The 21,728-nt window shown below is 41.5% G+C and overlaps 1 protein-coding gene across 4 annotated transcripts in view; it reads right to left on the reverse strand.

Moving 5' to 3' along the window:
• Window positions 1-21,728, reverse strand: part of NUP214 (nucleoporin 214) — a 112,612-nt gene that overhangs the window by 84,411 nt on the left and 6,473 nt on the right. For 2 of the 4 annotated variants that reach the window (XM_050759700.1, XM_050759702.1), the window contains exons 6-17: window positions 20,851-20,914; window positions 20,282-20,385; window positions 18,363-18,469; window positions 17,362-17,428; window positions 14,167-14,293; window positions 12,883-13,044; window positions 8,489-8,963; window positions 6,913-7,088; window positions 5,620-5,717; window positions 2,125-2,211; window positions 1,774-1,923; window positions 638-796 (exon numbers count right to left, since the gene is read on the reverse strand). In XM_050759700.1, the coding sequence (XP_050615657.1) occupies window positions 638-796; window positions 1,774-1,923; window positions 2,125-2,211; window positions 5,620-5,717; window positions 6,913-7,088; window positions 8,489-8,963; window positions 12,883-13,044; window positions 14,167-14,293; window positions 17,362-17,428; window positions 18,363-18,469; window positions 20,282-20,385; window positions 20,851-20,914 (1,776 nt within the window). The remainder of the gene's footprint in view (window positions 1-637; window positions 797-1,773; window positions 1,924-2,124; window positions 2,212-5,619; window positions 5,718-6,912; window positions 7,089-8,488; window positions 8,964-12,882; window positions 13,045-14,166; window positions 14,294-17,361; window positions 17,429-18,362; window positions 18,470-20,281; window positions 20,386-20,850; window positions 20,915-21,728) is intronic. The other 2 variants (XM_050759703.1, XM_050759701.1) reach the window with 2 other exon arrangements.

Genomic DNA, 21,728 nt, shown 5'->3' on the forward strand with positions numbered 1-21,728 from the left:
TAGTTGCCACTTTAATAACTACTATTTATAATTCAACATATAAATATATGTTTCAACAGAGTACTCTATATCAAGCTTAAGGTTCAATAAAGAATTTTGGCCAGTCACACCTGTAATTCCAGCACTTTGGGAGGCCAAGGCAGGAGGACTGCTTGAACCCAGGAGTTCCAAGACCAGCCTGGGCTGGGTAGCATAGTAATACCTTGTCTCTCCAAATAAAATATTCAAAATTAGCCAAGTGTGGTGGCACATGCCTGTGGTCCTGGCTACTCAGGAGACTGAGGCAAGAGGATCACGTAAGCCCAGGAGGTCAAGACTGCAGGGAGCTGTGATCACGCCATTGCACACTAGCCTGGCAACAGAGTGAGAAGACCCTGCCTCAAGAAAAAAAAAAATTTTTTTAAATCTATTTTTTAAATGAAAAAAATTACATAATTACATGAAGTGCACTGTTTTTTTTTTTTTTTTTTTTTTTTTGCCACAGTTAAGGAAGTTTATGGGAAGTATGGTAAATTATAAGCAGAAAATCAACAACTTCAAAAAGAGCCATCATCCAAATCTATATGCAAAAAGAGGTAGCAATTGTTACATGAGTTTGTTTTTAAATCTTTTAAATAGATTTACATAGATCTCCTACCTGAAGCTGAGCTTCACTCTTGGGATCCAGTGGTCTTTTATAAAGCAAATGCAGATAACCAGAGTCACGATTTCTTTCATTTTGTTCTCTGGCTTCCTCAACACCAGCAAAGCCCTCAAGTAAAGTTGTTTTCAGGCTACTTATATCTCCATGAAGCGACTAGAAAAAGTACAATAATGCGTTGATGCAAAAAGTTGTTAAGTCCAAACCTTTCTGTTTGGATCAAGGAAGGTGGTGTTTCTCAAACACTGAACACAACGAACATATGAATATACTAAACTCATGTAAAAAAAGAATTTAACTGTTTAGAAAGACACTAATGTTCTTTTTTTACATTTATTTTTCATCTCCATTTAAAAAAAAATACATTCTAACGACTGAAAATGCAGAAAATACAAAAATCACGGGCTCTAATACTACTATGTGAAGATAATTACTGCTAACACTCTAAAGAACTTTCCTCTTTCCAAACATGCTATTTAAGACCCGAACTCTGGAATCAGACAGTCTGAAGCAGAATCCTGGCACCACCACTTGCTAAGTGGGTGACTTTTGACAAATTTACCTAAGCCTCAGTTTCCTGACTTGCAAAATAGAGAAAGTAACAGTATGTATGACACAGCAAAGTTGTGGAGGATTCAGTGAGATAATACAAGTGATGTGTTTGGCACAGTTCCTGGCACACAGTAAGTAGTAATAACAGTAACAATAATTAACACTATTAACACCAAACATTTAATATTTTCATACTGCATATGTCCTAAAATATCCTTTTTAAAAAATCTAATACTTTAAGATAGTAAAATTTCAAATATACCTAAATTAAATTAACAACTATAATAAACTTTATGGAGTGCATAGCATGTGTCAAAGGGGTAGAAACTCACTCCACCTTATGGATGAGAAAACCAAAAAACAGAGTAACTAGGTTAACTTGCCCAAAGTCACATAATTTATTACGTGCTGAAGGTAGAATCTGAACTCAGGGATTCTAGGCAAGCTACTCAGTCACGTTAAAAAAACAACAACATTGGTGGTCCTTGAAGAAATAAAGTAAATACACGCACGGAGTATTAGGAGAAAAAAAAATTGTTAAAATGCAATTCAACTCAGGAAAAGTATCCATAAACCCAAACCTCTGTGGTCTCTTTAATCTCCAAAAGAAAGGTATGTAAGTCATCTGATTCTGTTCGTAGCATCTTCATTTCCTCAGAAGTGCCCACTTGGAAACAGGCTTTGGAAGTTCGGGCTTTTAACTCTTCCAACTCCTTCTGAAAGTGTGCAATCTGTAGAAGACACAAGTGAGGAACTACTCAGTCTGAAGGACAAACAGTAATGTCATTGCTACTGTGCTTACTAACTGCTCAGACTGCTGGGATGGGTCATGCTTCAGTGCTAGAATGAACTAGTCATATAGGGGTTGGCACTCTGACCCATTCAAGTCTGTCAGCTACTTCCAGAAAAACATCCTCAGGAAGCAAATTTACCTCCTCCCCAATTCCAGCCATCACAGGATCTGAATCTTTCCACTGATGTCCCTGCTTTTCTGCAACAGCAGGCTGAAGTGACTTTGCCTGAAATGGAAGGCAAAAGGTTTAAAAATTGATCCTATATAAGCCATAGCTGCTTTTTTTTTTTTTTTTTTTTGGCGGAGTCTGGCTCTATTGTCCAGGCTGGAGTGCAGTGGCGCAATCTCGGCTCACTGCAAGCTCCGCCTCCTGGGTTCACACCATCCTTCTGCCTCAGCCTCCCGAGTAGCTGGGACTACAGGTGCCCGCCACCATGCCCGGCTAACTTTTTGTATTTTTTTTTTTTTTTTTTTTTAGTAGAGACGGGGTTTCACTGTGTTGGCCAGGATGGTCTCGATCTCCTGACCTCGTGATCCACCAGCCTCGGCCTCCCAAAGTGCTGGGATTACAGGCGTGAGCCACTGCGCCCGGCCCAAGCCATAGCTTCTATACGCAATTATATCAGTGCCTATTATAGGGAGTGGTGCTCCTGTAACACAGCATTGTTTCTTCACTCATTCTAACGAACCCTTATTTATAGGATCTCTACTTTGTGTAAGGCAAGTTCTAGACAGTGTAGGTAGAGGTGAACAAGTAGATGAGGGCCCAACTCTCATGGAACTTACCTCCTACTAGGACATGCTAAATAATAGAATATAAACACATCTGATAATTTCAGTTGGAGAACAAACAGGAAAACATAAAGAGAATAAAAGAGGGCACTACTTCAGATGAGATGGCCAAGAAAGCCCTCACTGCGGGCTGCCCTCTGAACTGAGGCTGCAAGCAGAAAGCAAGCTATGGGATCTGCAGGAAGCACCTGCCAGGCAGCAAGAAAGGGAAGTGCAGAGGTCTCAAGGCAGGAGAAACCTTGGCAAAGAAAAAAAGTAAACATGGGCTCTGTGAAGTCAGGGCGGACGCTGGAAAGGGCAGGGGTGGGGTCAGGAAGGCAGGCCAGGGTAGGTCATGTAAGGTCACAACAAGGAGTTTGGGTTCTATTCTAAAGGTGCTGGAAAGCTACTACTGGTGTTTTAGGAGAGTTTAAATCTCCTTTATGAGTTAAAAGATCTCTCTTGCTGCTATCTAGAGCAGGGATAGCAGAGAGAGTACTCAAGAGGTTAACAAGGTGAGAGGTGGCAACAGCTTGACACAGGATGCTAGCAGGGGGACAGAGCTGCGGCCTTATGACATGTGACACAGCAGAGGGTAGAGCTGACAAGACCTCCTGCCAGCCTGGACTGGGGACAGGTACCGTTGAAGAGAGGGATCTAGGATGCTTTGGGGCTTGGGACTTGTGCAAACATCTGGTTTGTTAGTGCTACTTATTCATTGGAAAAGGACTAGACTCTAGAGGAGACAGAAATCAAGAGTTCTGCTTTAAAGATGCTATAATTTGAAATGCCCTTTAGACTATTTGATACTTAACAACGATTAACACTAAAGAGCTCTTAGACTGCATCAGCATTCATTAACAGCAAACATTTATCTGACAAACACTGTGTGTCATCCATCGTGCCACAAGCGTGAACTGTGACCTGGGCACTTACTATGTACCCAGTACAGGTGTGTGTTAGGGTAGGAGAAGGGTTGGTTAGGGGGACACAGAAAGGAAAAAACATAACTCTCGTTCTCAGGGCGCTCAAGTAATCACGTGGGAAACAGACATACAATTCTCTTTACATTACACCATAAAAATAAACTGAGATGACGGACTACAAATCTAAATACGAAAGATAAAATAACAAAGCTTTTAGAAAAACATCTTTTGACCTTGAAATAGAAAATGATTTCTAAAACAAAACAGGAAAAACATTAATCATAAAAGAAGAAAAACTGATATACTCGTCGGGCACGGAGGCTCACGCCTGTAATCCCAGCACTTTGGGAGGCCGAGGCAGGTGGATCACGAGGTCAGGAGATGGAGATCATCCTGGCTAACACCATGAAGCCCCGTCTCTACTAAAAATACAAAAAATATTAGCCGGGCGTGGTAGCGGGCGCCTGTAGTCCCAGCTGCTCGGGAGGCTGAGGCAGGAGAATGGCGTGAACCTGGGAGGCGGAGCTTGCAGTGAGCCGAGATGGCACCACTGCACTCCAGCCTGGGCGACAGAGCCAGACTCCATCTCAAAAATAAAATTAAAAAAAAAAAAAACTGATATACTCAACTGTATTAAAATGAAGAACGTGTATTCATTGAAGAGACCAAAAAGACAATGAATAGACAATTCACAGTGAGAACATATTTGCATTGTATGTGCATGTATGTGTGTGTATTCAAGGAACTAACTCTTAAAAATCAGAAGGAAAAAGCCGGCAATCCAACAGAAAAATAGAATAAAGACATGAACGGACACAACATAAAAGAAAATATTCAAATGGCCAATAATCGTATTTCAAAAAGCTCAATTTTGCTAATCATTAGAGAAATACAAATTAAAACCACAAAACAATACAAGAAAAGATGAAAAATACCAAGAGTGGCAAGTAGGTGGAGCAGCCAAAAGTCTCATACACTCTTGGTGGGAATCTACTAATGAGGAATACATGCAGAGTCTATGATCCAGCAATCTCACTCCTAGGGATAAACCCAAGAGAAACCTGTACATGTGTTCACTGAAGACATCAACTGGAACGGTCATAGCAGTACTACATACAATGGCTTAAACCTGGAAACTACTCAAGTGCCCATTAGAGTGGAACAAATACTTGTAATATAATCACACAATAAATTCCATACAACAATGACATGGATAAATCTCACAAACATAATGTTGAACAAAGGAGCCAGATATAAGAATACATACTGTACAATTCCACGTGATAGGAGGTACAGGCAGGCTAACCTCATCTATGCTATCGGAAATCGGGAAACCAGCTACTCTGGCAAGAGTAGTGATTAGAAGGGGATAGGTGAAAAAGAACGCTGGGGTTCTGACCTCCGCCTCCTGGGTTCAAGTGATTCTCACGCCTCAGCCTCCCCAGGAGCTGGGACTACAAGTGCGCGCCACCACGCCCAGCTAATTTTTGCATTTTTAGGAGAAACGGGGTTTCACCATGTTGACCAGGCTGGTCTCGAACTCCTGGCCTCAGGTGATCTGCCCGCCGTGGCCTCCCAAAGTGCTGGGATTACAGTCGTGAGCCACCATGCCCAGCCAGGTTCTTGTAAAATTCTGTTTCTTAATCTGGATGCTCGTTACCAAGGTATGTTCAGTTGGTGACAATTCACTGAGCTGTACAAGTATCATGTGTACTTTTTTCTATGTGTATTATACAAAAATAAAAAATTAAAATAGCTAAATGGCTTTTATGAGTATACAAGTATTCAAAACTCGCACTTTGGTATTTACTATCACATAGTCCCAATTACTATTTCCAAGGTCTGAATTCTAAAACATGAAAATTTATTTTATTCATATGTATGCTTGGGGCAGTAAATTAATAAACACAAACATCGCAAACTGAATTTAAACACACCTGGGGAGAGCCTGGCTTTGCTGCTGGAGGGGTTATCCTGGGTGATTTCTGTACCATTGAGGGCACAGGGCTTGGACTGCCCTGAGCAGATCGTCCTGCTTGAAAAAGAAGTCAGTTAAAATATATAGCATTTATTACCTTTATTTCTCCTATCACAAATGTCCTTTCTCCAATCTAAGAAATGAAGTTACACATTGCCCCTGGGCCCACTTTCATGATTTACTTTAAAGAGTGATGACCACCAGCTGCGCTAGCCTTTGTTCTAAGACAATGAAAAAAAAAAAATTAAAATTTTAGGAGCCAGGTATGGTGGCTCAAACCTGTAATCCTAGCCTTTTGGGAGACTGAGGCAGGAGGATTGCTTGAGCCCAGGAGTTTGAGACCAGCCTGAGCAAGATGGCAAGATCCTGTCTCTATAAAAAATTTTAAATATTAGCCGACGGTGGTGGTACATGCCTGAGTTACTCGGGAGGCTGAGGTGGGAAGATCACTTGAGCCCAGGAGGTAGAGGCTGCAGTGATGTGCCTGGGTGAGAGAGTGAGAGTGTCTCAAAAAAAACAAAAGCAAACAAAAAAAACTTCCTGCTTACAGCAGTATGACTGACTGTGAAAATACAAATACAGTCACTGCAGGTACTCTCTCTTCTGTGTTTCTTTTTTTTTTTTTCGCGACGGAGTCTAGCTCTGTAGCCCAAGCTGGAATGCAGTGGCACAATCTCAGCTCACTGCAATCTCTGCCTCCTAGTTTCAAGTGATTCTCCTGCCTCAGCCTCCCGAGTAGCTGGGATTACAGGCACCCGCCACTACACCTGGCTCATTTTTGTATTTTTAGTAGAGATGGGGCTTTGCCATGTTGGCCAGGCTGGTCATGAACTCCTAACCTCTGGTGATTCACCTGCCTCGGCCTCCCAAAGTGCTGGTATTACAGGCGTGAGCCACCGCACCCCACCAAACAATTCTTTTGCCTGTGTTTCTTAAAGAACTGTTCTGTAACTGCTCTTCATGGAGGGCAGACTCCACATGAAAATAAATGCCCAAGAGCAAGACATGTTCTTTGAATCATTAAGTACACTTAGCTCCATAAGAAGTGTCAGAGAGAAGCGTGGCAGCATTAAGCCAGAGCAAATCTCCCAATTCAGAGTATGAAAATCACAGCACATTAATCATTAATGCATGATACAGGAAGCAAGAAAAAATAACCTTGTCCAACTATGTTAGTAGGACTCTTAACACTTAAAACTGTTAATCTGAGAAGGCAGGGCTGAGGTCTAAAGTTGTCTGCTTAAAATCATACCTGATGGTGAGGGCAAGACTGAGGACTTCAATGGCACGGAATTAGGTGATGCTGAGAGAGGCGTGGGATGGCTGAGTGGTCCAGAAGCAGCTGGCATGGAGGCAGAAGAGAATGGCGGCATCGAGGGTGCGCTCTGGGAGCTACTAACAGGAGCAGAGGTAGCCGCAACAGTAAACCTGAAAAATGGCAGCCCCAAGGTCTCAGAAGAGCCTGCTAGAAGATTCTTTTACACTAGCATGAGCAATGTCATAAAAAGATAACTTATTATCTTTTATGTTAACTTACAAAGATAACATACATTTTGCCTTCAGGAAACATAAATGTTTAGCTACTTCTTATAAAAGGTGAAAGCTGCAAGGAAACATTTCTCTTATTGTCTGCTTATTTAGGAATTAATTATTCAGGGGAAATATCAAGTACTTAACTTGAAGATAAAACTAAGTTTATCACAATATGAAATACCAAGCCGATCATGATACGAAATGCTATTGTTTCCAGCTGAGTTTTAAACATGAGGTGGGACACAATTATGCTTAGGAGAGTTAGTACTTTCTCTTACCAAGGAAATTACTGAGAACTCCTTTTAAGAGTGAGCACCTTCTTTGGGGAGTGAAAAAGGAAGAGGAATGCAGGTCACTGTCTTTGGGATACTTATGGCCTAAAAGAAATGTAAAGTCGGCTCCACCTAAAGAGCAAAAGTCTGTAGACAATCTAAACATCCAGCATTAGAAGACTGGTCAGATAAACTGTGGTGCAGCCAGCAAAATGGAACACTATGTAACCCTTAGCATGAAGTGGATGTGTGCCAGTTCAGTACTAACAGTAACTGTGGCGGCAGCACCACCACCACAGCAACAACAGATAGGACAGGCAAGCAGGGAAAAAGCTGGTAGTACTTATATTTCGTGGTTATCTTAGGAACTCATGGTTATCTTGGGAGGCGTTACAAGATATAAGGGGCTGCTTCCCTCAAAAAGCTTACATTCTAGTGGGGAGAAAAGAACAAGCAGATAAAAAAGTAAATAAATAAGAAATGAGTGAGCTGCAGGACCCAGATCTGGAGGAAACTGGATACCAACCTAAGAATTAGCATTGAGCTGCCACGGGACTTCATAGGGACTGTCAAGCAGAAGAATTACCTAACGATTTACAGTGTCACAAGATGACTTTGTGGTTGTGTAGACAGCAGTTCAGAGTGAGTTAAGGGTAGACACGGGAGGAAAAAAGACAACAAGGGATTCATTTCCCTTCCAGGATACATATTCTGGATTGCTTCTTTTTTTAAAATAATATTGCCTACATTTATAATGTAAAAAAGCAAAACAAATATCTGAATATAAATCCCTAGTAGTCAAAAAAATAAACAAATAAAATGCTAGCTAAGAGACACTTCTGAACTCTATCCACTGATGAAATGTCAGCTTTTTATGTTGGCTGAATTTCTGTCATTTGCAAGTATTACTCTGGGTAAAAAATTCTACTCAGTAACTCCTCTCACAGTGACTCTACTTGTAGCAAATAACATCTAGTATTTCTACTCAACCCACAGAAGAATCAAACTTTAGAAGTGACTTACTTTTCACTCAGGTTGACTTTGACAGCAGAGGTTGAGGGTGGGAAGGAGGGCTTCACTGCTATATTTGGAGCAGACATACTTGGCACTGGTGTACTTTCCAGGGTAGGCTTAAAACCAGATGATCCAAAGGAGAATGAGGCAGCTGATGGACCTGTGGGAGACGCTGCAGGGGTGAGGGCTAGGGAGGCTTTAGAAGGGGGAACAAAAGAGAAGGTTGATGGGCCAGGGCTCGGGGCTGCTTTGGAGCTGTCAGAACCACTGGAATATGAAGATGGCTCCCCAGTGACGGTAGCCGATGACTTCAAGGATGAAGAACCAAAGGAGAACACAGTGGGGGCTCCACCAGCAGGAAGCAAAGAAAAAGTGGCAATGGGAGCGGCAGGTGACGAAGGTGGCAGAGAGGCAGGGGCTGCAGCTGCAGAAGCATCCAGTTTCTGTGGGGCTTGAGAGGAGGTCGGGGTAGTGGGAGTACTTCCTGCAGTGACAAAAAAGGAAGGAAAATGTTAACACCATAACAGTGAGGTTGACATAATAGAAAGAAAGTGGAAAAGAATTTGTGGTAGAATGAAGTCAGGAATGTTACTAGTTGAAGAAGCAAAAAGAACAGATGGGAACACAGTTAATGTTGGAGTTTTCAGGTGGCACGAGATAAATGAAACTGAAGGAAAACTAAGAAAAGACATTAGAATAATTGGACTTCATGGACTTCTCAGTGCTACTATAGCACACAAAACAATTTAGTCACTGCAACATTTCATTAACAACTGGGAAAAAGTTTTAATTCAGACTTCCACCTTATTTCACTAAAAGTAATTCCACATAAATACACATAGAAAGTCACACAAATACATGTATCTCAAAACAAAGGTGACAAATTGACAGATGTTAGGTCTCAGAATCTAACACCTTGATAAATTTAGAAGTGACCAAAAAAAAAAAAAAAAAAAAAATCGCAAAGGGAGAAGGTTAAGATTTGTGTAAAAAATAGCTACTCAGGTATCATAACTAAATGGTAACGAACTAAAAAGATCCATAGCAAATGACAAATAAGATGTTTTCTATTTTTTAAAAAGCTCATACAAATTGAGAGTTTAAAATTTCAGGACTAATAAACAGGGAATCTAATTCACATAAACACATTTAATCTCTCTCATCAAAGAAATATAAACAAGGTACATTTCTAATTTGTCCTCTAAATTATAAGAATTTAAATACGTATAACCCCTTACGTTTGGATGGGTAAAACAAGCCTGAAACTTTTTATCACTGGTAGGTGACTAGTAAGTTTTTTAAAGAAAACATTTTGGCATTGTATAAAAAACCATAAAAAACAGACCCAGTAATTCCTCTTCTAAGAATAAAGCTTACAAAAATAATGCAAAAAATGAAAAAGATATTTAATGCAATCCAAATGGTTAGGGGGGGAAAAAAAAAGTCAGTGGAAGGCTGGATGCAATGGCTCATGCCTGTAATCCCAGAGCTTTGGGAAGGCAAAGCAGGAGGACCCTTTGAGTCCAGGAGTTTGAGCCCAGCCTGGGGAACAAAGTGAGACCCTGTTGCTACAAAAAATACAAAAAAAATCAGCCAGGTGTGATGGCTTGTGCCTATAGTCCCAGCTATTTGGGAGGCTGAGGTGGGAGGATCACTTGGACTTGGGAGGCAGAGGCTGCAGTGAGCTAAGATCCTGCCACTACACTCCAGCCTGTGCAACAGAGACCCCTGTCTCAAAAATGAATAAATTTTTTTTTCTATTTTCCAAACTTTCCATAAGGTAAAAATATTAATCTTTAAATTAAATAACCAACTAAATAAACAACAAAGGAATACTTTGTGTCAATATTTTCTATTTATATTAATAGTTAATAGAGCTTGGCTGTTCCAAACTAGCTAAGATGGCAATTTATCTTCATGGAAGACACTATGTCTAAAGCAATGTAATAATACGTAGGATACAAGTATGAAAATACCACTTTCTGAAAACAAAAATCCAAGTAAACTGTCACTTTGATGAAAGTATAATAATGCAAGCAAACCTATTCTGTTAATACTTCTTTATACAACAGATATGGAACCAGCAACAACTAACTTCTGTAAAGACACACATAGATGTTAAACACTTCCATGCATATTAGGCAAACTGACATGAAAAATATATACCAGACCCTAAAGAAATCATTAGCATTTTTTCCACTGAAAATGAACTGATTATTGGAAAACCATCATGCTACTACTACTTCTGATCAATACCGCATTCTTGGAACTGCAGTGTAGAAACAGGTGGAATCATTAATGTCTTCTGAACCCATGAAGTAGGTGTTAGCTACACTTAGCTGACAGGACAGACACTCTCCCTGCAGGGGCTCTATTACACTCATCTGAACACAACTACTACCTCTGGACAAACGGTGAAGGAAGAGGGGAGTTTCCCTAGGAAAAGCTAACAGTAAAACTGGCCTCTGATTGTGCTCCAGTGTTGAATGCGCTAGTAGCAAACACTCAGAAACAAACCTCGTCCCACAGGCTCCTAATCTCACAGTCTGCTCTGCTTATTACAGACACACCAGGCAGCTGGGTATAGGTAGTTCATGGTACCCTTATTCATGGCTGAATAAAGAGGAAAAAAAAACCCAACACAAAGAGTACACACTATGAATAACGGACTACCCTGATACAACACTCTGCAAGCCATCTGGTGTATCACTTGGGGTAGTGCTGCCAGTTGTTAGGGCCCAAGTATCTGAGTGGCTCTATTTGGGATATACAACTCACTGTGGACTGGGATGCAGTGAGAGAATATACCCCTAAGTATTGTTAACCTTATCCAAACCAACTGGTCATACATTTTTGCTTAGATAGGAAACTGGTCATAATAGAAGAAAAAAATATATTAGTTATATACTCACAGAATTCAAAGAGAGAAATATTAGTCAAATTTGAATATATGAAACAATGATCTTTTTAAAAGTTTTATATTTTCTGGTCAGGCACAGTGTATCATGTCTATAATCCCAGTACTTTGGGAGGCTGGGGCAGGAGGAACACTTGAGTCCAGGTGTTTGAGACTAGCCTGGGCAACATAGTAAGATCCTATCTCTATAAACCATTTAAAAAACAGCTGCATATGGTGGCGTATGCTTGTAGTTCCAGCTGCTTGGGAGGCTTAGGTGGGACTGCCTGAGCCTGGGAGAGTAAGGCTACAGTGAGCTGTCATCATGCCACTGCACTGCAACCTAGGCAACAGAGTAAGACCCTGTCTCCACAAAAAAAAAAAAGTTTCTTTTCACAAGTGATACAAATATCACTGTAAACATTTTTAAAATACAGACTAGTATTTATATGTGTGCACTCATTTTCATGGAGGATAGGTACCAAAGTGTTGACTGTGGCCATTGCTTGATGACTGATGGGCTTTAAGTGATTATGGTTTTGTATGCTCTCATTTTCCTCCAATAAACATCTATTATTTAAGTAATGTTTCCAAAAGGAGAAAAAAACCTCAAGAAAATATAAACAACAAAAATATCCATGTTCCCTTCACCCAGAAATAACCACCATTTAGATTTTAAATTCATCTCCAAGTTTTTTTTTCTATGTATGTTTTTTTCTCATACAAAAAGGAACACAGAATATAGGGTTTTGTTTGTTTTTTTTTTTGTGATGTATTCCACTCACTCCTTCCCAGTCAATAAATGTAACATTTATAATTGTTACATGGCATTTCACTGTAAGACTATACAATCATTTCTTTTTTTTTTTTTTTTTTGAGACGGAGTCTCGCTCTGTCGCCCAGGCTGGAGTGCAGTGGCCGGATCTCGGCTCACTGCAAGCTCCGCCTCCCGGGTTCACGTCATTCTCCTGCCTCAGCCTCCCGAGTAGCTGGGACTACAGGTGCCCGCCACCTCGCCCAGCTAGTTTTTTTCTATTTTTTAGTAGAGACGGGGTTTCACCGTGTTAGCCAGGATGGTCTCGATCTCCTGACCTCGTGATCCGCCCGCCTCGGCCTCCCAAAGTGCTGGGATTACAGGCTTGAGCCACCGTGCCCGGCCACAATCATTTCTTTAACCAACCCCCATGATTAAGCACAATGTCTTCTGGATGCACATCACATAACATAGAGTCTTAGAATACTGTTGGTAAACGACCGGATGCAAACCATCTGGTTGACCTTCCTTCATCTCCGAAGTAAAGTAATGGCTGCAGAATAAAGCTTGAGGGTAGGGAAAGGCAAATATGTGCATGCATGTTCAAAAAAAAGATTAGTGTGTGCCTTCCTAAGACAGACGAGCCTGGTAAAGAAAATCACTATGTGTCTTCACACCATGTTGGTTCTTGGAAATACTCTAGTGCAAGTCTCATGGTATTCCCTTACTGATAAAGCAGGCAGAGCCACATACCTGGTGACTTGGGCTGTCGCTCTCCTTCTAATGAAAGTCGCTCCGGTGTTTTGATGAGAGACTTAACCCCAGGATTTTGATTAATCATATAAAATGGACAAAGCACACCATCTGTTGAAAGTAACATGAGAACTGGAGTAGGAGGAAGAGTCTTTTCATCATCTGTTAAAAAAGAAAACAAAAGCAATAAAAGAACCAAGTCAATTTAAGGGCCTGAGGCTGGAAGGCAAAGACCGCCCTCAACATGAAGAGGGTTTAAGGGACTCATCTGAATAGCAGCTCAAGTTAGTTTGTTCTGATTTTAGACCTGAACAGCCTTCCATGCACCAGCTAAAGAGAGCTCCTGCCGCTATCAGATCGCCACCATCCTGCTGGGCCTGCCTAGAAGCTCCATCAGTCCCCCAGTAGCTCTGACTCTCCCAAAGGTCCCTCAGTTTTTACGAGTGTCTCAGTGTTCAGGAGGTAGGCTTGGCATTCCCCTGACCAAGACAAGAGTATCTAGGAAGTACTTGGGTCATTAGGAAAATGAGACTAGACTCTTTGGAATGGACAGGACACAGAAAGATGAGTCAAACTACTTATTCCTCATTCACAGTTGAATGACAAGTATGTATTTTATCAATTAAGGTTTCAAGAGAATCAGAGCAAATGAGCTAATCAGAACAAATACTCCTGCCTAATCAGGGAAAGAACAAGCAACTTAATGGTGCCTGATGGGGACATCTCTCTAAACTTAAGTACCAGATGGCAAAGACTGCTTCTTTTGTGGCACTTTTACATTTCAATGACTACAGCATAGCCAAGCTACTGCAGGGAAGATCTATTCAAAACACATATCCAGGCCCTATTTGGAAATAATGGGCCTGAGATCTCTATTTTCTAATCCTTGCCTTCAAACCAAGTACTGGTGTGCAGTACCAGATTCGGGTATTGCTTCTTTGGGAGGTCACCACGGAGTTGGACTGGACAAAGAAACCAAGCCATAAAATCCTGGCTTGTTCTATATTTCGACCAGATTCTAAGTACACCCAGACATGTGCAAGTGTGCAAACATATACCCACACATATACACAGTGTCTGGCCTTGGTCTCATCAATGAATATCCATTCAAATCAGTTCAATGTTGTCACAATACAGCCTATATCACTCTTCAGGTAGAAATGTGCTGCCAGAAGCTACAAGTACCCAGCAGAGCAGACTGTCAGTAACATGTAACTGGTGTTTCAATATTAACCCTAACTAGAAAGAAGACTATTTCTGCACTAATTACCAGGCTACACTTACTGATGGTGATTTCCACTTGGTTCGTATAGTCTACAGCAACTCCCATGGGCAAGGAGTCATCACTCTTGTCTGTCACGGGCAACTCGGCTCGACTAGAATCCTCCAGTAGCCAAGATTCCCAATTAATCTAAAAAAAAAAAAAAAAAGAAGAAAATGCCACGGTGGTTAGAGCTTTGCATTGGGTCCTTCTAGCACTGTTCAAATAGGAGAGAACAGAGATGCCTCACTTGGTTTAGATGTATGTGTTGACTAGGAGGCTCTGAAATCTGGGAAGATGGTCTAAAAGCCAGAAGTACCCCCAGCAAATGGGAAGTTAATTTTCCAAATCGACCCCCTCTCTATCTGTTCCTGGTGTACCAAGCCCCTGCCTTGTGAATAACCACTATCATGAACACTTTCTGAGGTGCGTTCCATGACAACTAGGTAGACTGCTGACCATGAGGGACAAATCCAACAGCTGCAGTCAGCCAGTCAATACCTGCTCCTAGACATTTTGGACTGGGACCAGGAACTCCAGCCCATCTCTACTGGAGTCTTTCACAGAGACGCATGTAAGGCTGGCCTGTGCTCAGATGCCCTGTGCCCAATCGTCTATAGAGACAGAGATAACCATAAGTTCTTCTCTTCCCAGTTCTTGGTACCAGCTCCTCAGAATGGTCAGCTTTCCTGTCCCTATAGTCCTTGAGAAAAGACTTTCTAGTAAACTCCCTTTTTGCTTAAGTTTGCTTGGATAGGGCTCTGTCCCTTCCAACAAATGACTCTTGGTTTTTAAAATCACTAACAGTTTGCCTAACTTTCAGTGTTGACCAGACTGGGAAGCATGAATCACAGAGGAAGAGTGCTTAATGACTAACAAAGAAAAACAGGCTGGATGCAGTGGCTCACGCCTGTAATCCCAGCACTTTGGGAGGCTGAGGCAGATGGATCATCTGGGGTCAGGAGTTTGAAACCAGCCTGGCCAACATGGTGAAACCCCGTCCCTAGTAAAAATACAAAATTAGCTGGGCGTGGTGGTGTGCAACTGTGGTCCTAGCTACTTGGGAGGCTGAGGCAGCAGAATCACTTGAACCCGGGAAGCAGAGGTTGCGGTGGGCCGAGATCACACCACTGCACTCCAGCCTGGGTTACAGAGTGAGAAAAGAGAAGAAAAGAGAAGAGAAGAGAAGAGAGGAGAGGAGAGAGGAGAGAGAAGAGAAGAGAAGAGAAGGGAAGAGAAGAGAAGAGAAGCAAAAAAAAGGAAAAGAGAGGAGAGGAGAGGGGAGGAGAGAAAGAGAGAAAGGAAAAGGAAGGAAGGAAGGAGAAAGAAGAGAGAGAGAGAGTGAAAGCAAGAAAGAAAGAAAGGGAAAGCAAGCAAGCAGTTCAGGAAAGAGAATGAAATCACACTATGTGACTTAGCTATGGAACAGGTAACAGACACATTCATATTAAACAAAACAATCTCAACTTTTAAAAACAATCTACAGTTAAGATAAAGACGACTTAATCATTGTAGGGCAGAATGCAGTTTTACAAAAGAGAAGACACAGGTAACAACTGGAAGGATACTAAGGGAAAGGGTGGGAGTGCTAAGACATTCCTCTCACGAAGTGGAAGATCAAGAGTTACCACCAGGCCGGGTGCCGTGGCTCACGCCTGTAATCCCAGCACTTTGGGAGGCCAAGACGGGCGGATCACTTGAGGTCAGGAGCTTGAGACCAGCCTGGCCAAAAAAGCAAAACTCCATCTCTACTAAAAAATACAAAAATTAGCCAGGCATGTTGACGCAGGCCTGCAGTCCCAGCAACTTAGGAGGCTGAGGCATGAGAATCACTTGAACCAGGGAGGCGGAGGTTGCAGTGGCACCACTGCACTGGGTGACAAAGTGAGACTTGGCCTCAAAAAATAAAAATAAATAAATAAATAAATAAAGATACCACCAGAAAGGAAGGTAAAAAACACCAATTAAAGTTACAAAGGTTCACCAAGATAAGAAATTAAAACAATGCTGTAACTCTTGAGAGGAAGGAGGGGACTGGGGGCCATATGTGAGCTAGATCATCATTTGCCATACAGTCAGTAAGGTCTAAAACTAATAACCAATTACTAGTCATAAAGCAGATTTTTCTTTAGGGATAAGGTGGCAGCATTATAAGAAAATGTTTACAAATTAAAAACGGTCCCCTCTAGAAAGCAAACAGGTAGGGCAGGGGTGATTCTTTTTTTATAAGCCCTTCTCTACTATTTACTTTTAAAAAACATGAACATAAATTATTCTGATAGAAAGTAAAAATAAAACTGTATTTTTAATGTGTGAACACATGAAATACTTCTGCTAACAGGAAATTATTACTGAAGTCAATCTAAGATAGTTCTAGAGCAGCAAATCAGATGGCTGAACTCTGGCCTCATCCAAAGGCAGCCACCCCTAGACAATGAGAACCATGCCCCTCCTAATGGGCCACCCGGCCACCCAGAAAGTGACAGATAAATGCCAATGGTTGAAGAGGCACAAAGTACCTATGCATGGGTGGAACACAAAGTCATATGGGGAGGAGAAGCACTTGTTTCTTATTTACAAGGGTGCACTGAAGATTTTTAAGCTCAAGGCAGTTTTAAAAAGAAGATTCCCCTTCTTTTGTTGTGCCCTCTCTGTAGTCAGTCATTCTGCATAATCTACAAGTGGATAGCGCACCACCACTACCTGGGCCCACCGTGTCCCTGCAAGAAAGACAACGTGAAAGAAGGTTCTTATATGCAAAGGTGCTTTGCTCTTTCTGACAGTTGTTCAAAGTCAAACAGAAAGTATTTCTGGTGAATCACAATTTAGTGTCACCTGCATGTTTTTCTTTCGTAATTGAGGATGGATTATTGTTAAATTGTATAGAAGGAGTAGGTTCAAGTAACAGGAAGAAAACAAAGATGACAAAACAGGACAAGGCAGAAAAAGCCTCCTATGCATCGGGCATACTCCAGTTGGAGGTTAACTGCATAGCATGTTTCCACAGACCAGAGATGGATCCTAAAAGAACAGAAGTGAAGGAAGTACTAAGTCTGACACCCGTGTTTCTCCATGCAATAGCCAAGCCATTTGGCCAAGGCACTCTGTCACTGAAGCTTTGCTGTCATGCAGAAACTTGATAAAACAGATGTGAGACAATGTACATCCTAACCACACGCAAAAAAGAAAGTACCACAAAAGTGACAAAAAAGATTTACCTGATCACTTTGTCGAGCAAGGATACTAACTTCTGTTGAAGCCGCAGATGCTGCCAGCACTAAATCCCTTAAAGAACAAAACCAGAGACCATTACATTCAAATACAGCAATAGTTCTCTAACTTGGGTCTGCAGGTAACATCTGTGAGGGCTGCCTCCACATATCGAGGAGAGAGTAAGGTTTTCTATCTGGTTTAACAAAGGTGGGAAGATTCTAGATATAAAGCTGAACTTTTTAGTTTCTGTGAGAAAGCCCTGTAGAATCAGCTCACTGCCTACCTACACGAAGACAAAGGAAAGACACAACAGAATCAAGTCAGAGTTCACAATCAATATGCCACCCAAAGGCAGAATAATGTAGCTAGAGGGATGGAAGCTTTGCTTTGAGTAATCTCCATTCCAGTGGGCAACTCTGCTCTCAGAAGGAAACTTTTAATATATTCCTTGAGTATCAGTATTTTCATAAGTCATCACTAGGGGTTATTGAGAAAATTAGATTTTCGAAATTAGTACGTATTTAATATAAATAACTCAAGATTGGGGAAAAAGAAATAATAGACATTATCAAGAATAAGCTGAAAATACGTTCAAGGTATCTCAGCCTCCATTTTCCTCTATAATAGAAAAGATTTCAGGCTGGGTGCTACAGTTCACACCTATAATCTCAGTACTTTAGGAAGCCAGCCTGAGCAACGTAACAAGATCCCATCTCTACCAAAACACAAACAAACAAACAAAAACTTTAAAACTAAGCCAGGTGTGGTGGCATGTGCCTGTAGTCCCATCTAGGAGGCTGAGGTGGAAGGATCACTTGAGCCTGGGAGTTCCAGGCTTCTGTGAGCTACAATCGTGCCACTGTACTCCAGCCTGGGTAATGGAGTGGAGACCCTGCCAATCCATCCATCAATCAATCAATCAGAAAAGATTTCAACATGGGACAAGATGACTCAGGTGTGATCTTCCAGTGAGAGCAGGAATGCCCTGTCCAGACTCTCTGCTCACCATTCCTCAATGTAACTGAGGTAGTAATGATGCTGCCTCTCCGTGCAGCTGCCGTAACAGGGCTCCATAAAGTTCACAAATATCTCTGGGTGCTTTTCTTCTTTTTTCTACAATGAACAAAGCAAGAAAAAAATTAGGTTTTTCTCGGATCCTACAGTAAAAGAATCTCAAATGATAAATCATTTAAAGTTGTATGAGAATATTCACTCAAAGTCTAAGTCCAGATATAGGGACATGGTATAAAGGCAGCACTTAGTACAAGGAGTACAAACATTGGCCATCAAGCGAACTGCATTTAAACTCTGTTCTGCCACTTTCTGTCCATGAGAGAGGCAGATTTTTCAACCTTCCTGATACTTAGTGTTTTCATGTGTATGCTAGATCTCCTAAGCCTACTTCAGAGGCTACTGTAAGTGTAAAATGAAATGATACATATAAAACTTCCAGCCCAGTACGTGAAACATAACTAGCAGTTAATAAATACTAGTGTTAATATTATCCCCTAGAATAGAAAAAACCTCTAACTAATCTTAAAAGAAGGCATCTAGATAAACATTTTAAAAATTCAACCTTATTAGAAACCCAAGAGTTAAAAACAAGGCATCTTTTTCAAATATCAAATTGGCCTCCCTTGACACCCAATCTCAAATACGTACCAGTCATCATCTATCCCTAACACAGCTTTATTTTCTCCATCACTCTTACCAGTCCTTGATCTCACACTTAGTATTGACTATCCCATTAGAATGTAAGCCCAGCCAGGTGTAGTGGCTCAGACCTATAATCCTAGTGCTTTGAGAGATCGAGGTGGGAGAACTGCTTAAAGCCAGGAGTTTGAGACCAGTGTGAGCAACAAAGCAAGACCCCACCTCTACGAAAAATTTAAAAACAGCTGGGTGTGTTGGTGCATGCCTGTGGTCCCAGCTACTTGGGAGGCTGAGGCAGGAAGATGGCTTAAGCCCAAGAATTTGAGGCTGTAGTGAGCTGTGATCACACCACTACACTCCAGCCTGGGCAAGAGACTGAGACTCTGTCTCTAAAAAATAAGTAAAAATTATCAACAACAATAAATTTAAAACCATAAAAGCAAGGCCATCACCTTGATCACTGCTATATACTCAGCTTTAAAGCAGTGCCTAGCACAATGTTGGCATTAAAAATTTGAGAGCAAACAAAGTAATTTTAAAAATCAAGATACTGTCTTGCTCTTCTAAAATTTCTTTATCGAGTTAACCAAGACCCATAGTTTATAACTTAAGCAAAATCATTTTTTTTTTTAACTTCATACCAAAACAATAGAACACGCTGTGGACACTCTAACTTTGGACTCCAGGCCCATGGTACAGCATGGAAACCTTATACCTGAAGTTGCATAATCACTGCCAGTAAGTAAAAGAACCTGAAATCAGGCCAGGTGCAGTGATGCACACCTGTAATCCCAGCACTTTGGGAGGCCTAGGTGGGCAGATCACTTGAGCTCAGGAGTTCAAGACCAGTCTGGGCAACATGGCGAAACCCCATCTCCACCAAAAAAAAAAAAAAAAAAAAACAAAAATTAGCCAGGCATAGTGGTGTGCACCTGTAGTACCAGCTACTCAGAAGGCTAAGGTGGGAGGATCACTTGAGTCCAGGAGGTCCAGGCTTCAGTGCGGTGAGATCGCATCACTGCACTCCAGTCTGGGTGACAGAGTGAGATCTCATCTCAAAAAAAAAAAAAAAAAAAAGAGTTTCTTCAGATTGTGGTGTATTTTATTGTGCTCCTATGTAAGATGAAGAATTAACTATTAAAATTACATTTTCAACTTACAAAAAAAAAAAAAACACCCCACAAACACAAAAAAACCTTGAAATCAAAGCCTCCAGCTTTATTAGAAGACTTCTCTAATTCTCAAACAATGAAATTTCTTTCACATGCATACCGGCAGGAGAGCCATCACCACATCCGGAGACGTTTCCAGGGTCCCATCTGCAGCAGCATACACTATTGTGAAGACGTATGTACCGATCCACAGCACATCCAGAACTGAAAGACACATCTTAATCAGTAGGTCATAAAAATGACAGCAACCAGATGCAACCAAAAGCAACTTATGTTTGGAATAGCCACTGCATGCTATAATACACACTATGGATAAAAAAAAAATCAAAGGCCCAAATTTCATTGACTAAAAATAACTCACAGGTACAACGATCCAAGAAGCCCAAACTCATCCCCAAATGGTAATTTTTCTGCTGGATTATAATCAGGGCAAATTATGAAGAATTGTAATAAAAAGTTGGGATCCATTTCATGTCATTTACCATGAAACACAGATGTCACCCAGAGAGCCATAATTTACACTGACTTAACTAGCTCTTTGAAATAGTGACATTATTCATAAAGCAAACACCAACACCTCACTGAGCAGGTACATTACATGATTTTGAATTTCCGTAACATACATAACATGTCATTAGAGGTCAGCCCAATAAGAAAAGCAGTTATTACCTCTGACAGGATGATCTGACTCATAAAACGGAGGACAAGGAATGACTTTTTTTTCCTGCAAAGTCTGAAAGAGATTTGGAGGGCAAAATAAAATATCAAATGAAACAATCCCTAAACCAATCAAACTATCAAATCTAATCTATTCCTTAGATGCCACCTATTCCATCTCCTTGGCCAGGCGAGACTGAAGACACAGAACAGTGCTATCTACTTCCAGGACTTTGTCCTACAGAAATGTATGAACGTGGCCGGGTGTGGTGACTCACGCCTGTAATCCCAACACTTTGGGAGGCTGAGGCAGGTGGATCACCTGAGGTCAGAAGTTCGAGAATAGCCTGGCCAACATGGCGAAACCTTGTCTCTACTAAAAATACATAGCCAGGCATTGTGGCGGGCACCTGCAATCCCAGCTACTTGGGAGGCTGAGGCAGGAGAACTGCTTGAACCCAGGAGGCGTAGGTTGCAGTGAGCTGAGATCACGCCACTGCACTCCAGCCTGGGCGACAAGAGCAAAACTCAGTGTCAAAAAAAAAAAAAAAAAACGCATGAACATGTTCAGCTATAGGTAATGAGAGTAGTCAATGCAACACCATTCACAGCAGCAACACCACTAGCACTGATGCAGATAATCATCAATAGTGGAATAAGGCTGGGCGAGGTGGTTCATGTCTGTAATCTCGGCACTTTGGAAGGCCAAGGTGGGCACACTGCTTGAGCCCAGGAGTTTGAGACTAACCTGGGCAACATGGCAAAACCCTGTCTCTACAAAAAATACAAAAATTAGCTGTGCATGGTGGCAAGCGCCTGTAGTCCCAGCTACCTAGGAGGCTGAGGCGGACGGATCACCTGAGTCCACGAGGCTGAGGCTGCAGTGAGCC

The sequence above is a fragment of the Macaca thibetana genome, chromosome 15 (assembly GCF_024542745.1).
Source record: "Macaca thibetana thibetana isolate TM-01 chromosome 15, ASM2454274v1, whole genome shotgun sequence".
Lineage (NCBI taxonomy): Eukaryota > Metazoa > Chordata > Mammalia > Primates > Cercopithecidae > Macaca > Macaca thibetana.